The following is a 4,525-nucleotide window of genomic DNA, read 5'->3' on the forward strand; positions in this document are numbered from 1 at the left end:
GGTCCACCTGCGAAAACACCGACGTACCGGCCAGATGTGCCGAGAAGTCTTGAATGTGCGGCACCGGGTAGCAGTCAGGTGTCGTGGCGTCGTTGAGGCGGCGTAATCCCCGCACGGGCGCCAACCACCGTTCGGCTTGGGAACAACGTGTAGAGGAGAGGCCCAAGGACTGTCAGAACGGCGGACGATACCCAGGCATTCCATGGTTGTAAAATCCGCCCTCGCTACTGCATGCTCAGAAGGGATCAACCGCCGGGCCCTGGCGTAGACTGGGGGACCCTCGGTGGTGACGTGGTGCTCCACCCCATGCTTGGTGGTGAGCGCGGATAAAGTGGGCGGCGTCAGGTCTGGAAATTCAGCCAACAGCCTGAGAAAAATGTCCGCTCCCGACAGCGAGCCCGACAGCCCGTCGTACGCTGCCTTGCAAAGTGTACACACGAGGGAGAAAAACGTCAAGGCATCAACCAAGCGTTTATTTTTAACGTCCACAAGGAGTCCGTGAGCACATAAAAAATCTGCCCCGAGGAGAGGAAAAGAAACGTCTGCCGTCACAAAATCCCAGTTGAACCGCTGTCCTCCAATACACAAACACATAGGCCTCACGCCGTATGTGCGAATGGTGCCGCCATTAGCCGTCGTCAACCACGGTCTATGTCCCCCACGAGCGACGTCTTCCCTCGAAGCAGGAAATACACTCCGTTGAGCTCCAGTGTCACACAGAAACAAACTTCCATAGACTCTGTCGCTGAGCGACACACTTCTTCGTGCTGGTCCCGAACCGCGCGTGGTAAAAACACTCTCCTGTGTCCCCACGCCGGCTTGCTGCTGTCGCGTCCAGTCTCCCCCAAGCCTTCTTAACTGTTGCGGGGGCGCTGAGTGTCACAGCTAGCCCCTCTGCACCGATCTGCTGGGTAGCCAAGAAAAAATTGTCTGCCTCTTCAGCCAATGCACGGGGCTCTTTAACGGACGTGTTGGCTAGCGCCATCTGGACCCGGGAAGGCAAGTGGCGTAGGAATGTCTCCATGAATAAAATCCGGGGATCTCCCCCCCATAGCAGATTTAGCATCTTCTCCATGAGCTGAGATGGCTTTCTATCCCCCTAGAATCTGGCGGGCCCTCTCCTTAGCAGATAAGCTAAATGTCTTAAGGAGATGGGCCTTAATCGCCTCATATTTGCTAGCCAGAATCAACAACAATCCCGGTGCCTTCGCTAACGGGTCCGGGTTGCAACACACACCAAACACACAGTGAATTATGCCCTATCACGTGGCACCACAACCGTCTGTTTTAACCGCAGAGCAAGTCACAATAGTCCGATATAAGCATGAAGACACGGACCGTTAGCCCCGAAGTCATCCGGTTCGACCTGACTATGGCTGTGACTGTGTGACTGGCCCGAGCCTCTTCGGTCTGATAGCTTCGCCCCTGCGCTCCAACCCCCCCCCCATCTACAGATGAAAGTTACTTTTGCGACACATTCATCAAGAAGTGTAGCAAAAGTCAAGGCCGCAGTCAATGTATACTGTCACAGAGCAGATTTGTGAAGTTTTAATGACTCATTTGAGAGGTTGTATTAACCAAGTTGCAGTTGTAATGGAAAATATATTTAAAAAATATATATTTTTCTGCAAGTGAACATTTCATCACTAAGTTCATTTTTTTTCTACAAGCTACACATTTTTTTTTCTTCTTCTGTGACTTCAAATTTGGTCCACAGATACGTGGATATTTTTATACAAGTGTAAATGTATGCACACAAGCTCAGATTTTTCTTCTGCAAGTGCTCACATCAGGTTTTGCACGCTCTCGCATTTTGCAGCATATTTACTTTCATACTAATTGCTACAAACTTAAATATGAAAAGGTTCAACTACGCACACACACATCATCTCGTCTCGCGCAGCACGCTCACAGGCATAGATTGCGCATTAATGTATTGCGCAACTCGCTTGGAGGTGCAATGCAGGCATATTGTTATTCAATAGAATGCTTAGTTCTTTTGGAAAACATGTTTTTCTCTTAGCCTATTTACCTCGTTAACGTAAATAATACTCATTACATTGACACATGCATTATTTGTGATTAAAATAATGGTTGTTGGTAATGTATTAGCGACCCCCACAGATGTATGATGTCACTGCATCCGTGGGAGCTCAGACTCCTCCTTGTGGGAGCTCAGCTTCCATTGCCTCACACTTAACTCGAGCCCTGCATGTGGCGTCTCGTCGCTACGGTTCTCTCTTGTGTTCCTGAGAAAGTGTGTGTGAGCTCCAGCACTACTGATCCATCATCTGTGTGTCTGGATAAACCTCTGAATGGACTCTGTGCTCTTTTTTCTGGAGCGTCTACCTCGGACTATAGGAGCTAGCTTAGCATGCTAGCTGGAAACACGTTAGCAACACGAGTCAGATTGAGAGTTTGACGGAGAGAGAAACGTTGTGTTTAACGGAGTCTGCAGGAAACATGAGTAAAGTCCAAATGCTGCTTTCGTTGAAGAAGCAGCGACTCACTGCTGCTGCTGAAGAGATATTTGCTCTGTTTGAACAAACAATAGCAGAGCACGCTGAGGAGCTGCTTCTTTCCAAAGAGGAGAACAAGAGACTCCAGAAACTACTGGACGCTGTTTTACAGCCTCAGCTTCGGATACACAGAGCAGGTCTGTTCCCTTTACTCTTCATTAACACTTTAAACTCTTCAGTAACACTTTATTATAACATTAATAACACTTTAGACCCTTCATCAGCACTTGCTGCAGGTAGTAGATCCTGAAGTAAAAGTACAAACACCACACTGTGAAATTACTCCATTACAAGTTAAAGTACTGCATGCAAGTAAAGTAATGTAAGTATTATGAGACAAATGTACTTAATTATAATTTATTAAGGAAGAGCAAACCTACCAAAATAAATATATTAATACAAATACATACATTGAATAATATGCCATTTAATGTACTGATTTAAATATTAACCATACATGTAGGCACTAGTTGATTAAATGTGACATAAATTGATCATTTAGTTTCAATGTGCTCATTTATTCACCTTTTTCTTTTTAAATGTGTAAAAAGCAAATAAAAAAAACACTTTGGATTAATTCAAATTGCGGAAGAATATTTCATTAAAAAATCAATAACAAATATGTTCAATATTAAAGTAAACACATCTAAAATGTTACTTGATAAAGAATAGGGGAACTAGTACAAAGGTCATAAAGTAATTCAAACATTAATGTAAAATCTCATCAATCTATTATTGCCAACATAGATTTATAATATATTCTGTATATACACAGAATATATATTTTGAGAGAGATATACACTAGTATTAAACACAGTCAAAGGTTTGGACACATCTTCTCATTCAAAGTTTTGTATTTATTTAAATTGGTTCTACATTGTAGATTAATACTGAAGACATCAAAACTATAAAACAACACATGTGGAATTATTATAGCGTTCAGTGGTTTTTGTGAGTGCACTTGAGGATACATTCAAAGTTCTTGAAATGTTCCGGATCGACTGGCCTTCATTTCTTAAAGTGATGATGGACGGTCGTTTCTCTTCACTGAGTTGAGTGGGTCTTGCCATAACATGGATTATCAATCAATCAATCAATCAATCAATCAATCAATCAATCAATCAATCAATCAATCAATGTTTATTTGTATAGCCCAATATCACAAATGTTACATTTGTCTCAGTGGACTTCACAGTTTGTACAGAATATCAGTATGACAATACGACACCCTCTGTCCTTAGAACCTCACATCGTAAAAGGAAAAACTTCCAGAGAAAACCCCACAGTTTAAAGGGGAACATGGGAGAAACCTCAGGGAGAGCAACAGAGGAGGGATCCCTCTCCTAGGACGGACAGACGTGCAATAGATGCCGTGTGTAAATTACAACTTCAATTAGGCAAATGAAGCCGCTGACATCACTTCTTCTTCTTCTGCTTTGGGTTTACTGGCAGGCCGCAAACCACTTCACGGCATTTACTGCCACCCGGAGTCCCCGGCTGGAAGTCCCCGGAGTTGGGGAAGGCTTCAGTAGAAGCTGCTGGGACTCCCAGCAGCTTCTACTGAAGCCTTCCGAGTAAATAGCCAGAACGCCGAAACCTCCTCATCTCCACCGCTCCCATGTTTTCTTTTGTGTTGCCATAAGTTAGTCTCTCTGCATTTGTGCGCTGGGCAAATGCTAATGCTAATCATGCTAATGCGAGGATAATAAAATGGCGGTTTCACAAAACCTTTTGGGAGTTTTACGGGGTGTGGTTTGCAATCCGCCCAGCCAATCAGACATAGGAACCTTTTTCTCCCACGGAAGTACCTGCTCTCTAGTAGGGACTGAAAAGGGGGTAAAAAAGGTTCTCAGGAACTCATTTTTGTTCCGGATTTTTTTGGTGTGAAAGCAACATTTTGGAATTATATCGGAACTAAAGTGGGAAAAGTACGTGTGAACACGGCTGAGGTGATGTGCGCCAATATTATTATTTGTTGTTGCGCAACTGAATATTGATTAATCTCA

At 44.0% G+C, this 4,525-nt stretch overlaps 1 protein-coding gene across 1 annotated transcript in view; it reads left to right on the forward strand.

Moving 5' to 3' along the window:
- The first annotated feature begins 1,999 nt into the window (after positions 1-1,999).
- LOC307032229 (uncharacterized protein) overlaps positions 2,000-4,525 on the forward strand; it is a 6,082-nt gene continuing 3,556 nt past the window's right edge. The window contains exon 1 of the mRNA XM_079670072.1: positions 2,000-2,656. Within this exon, the coding sequence (XP_079526198.1) occupies positions 2,464-2,656 (193 nt within the window). The 5' untranslated portion in view covers positions 2,000-2,463. The remainder of the gene's footprint in view (positions 2,657-4,525) is intronic.

The sequence above is a fragment of the Notothenia rossii genome (genome assembly GCF_949606895.1).
Source record: "Notothenia rossii genome assembly, chromosome: 3".
NCBI classification, from domain to species: Eukaryota; Metazoa; Chordata; class Actinopteri; order Perciformes; family Nototheniidae; genus Notothenia; species Notothenia rossii.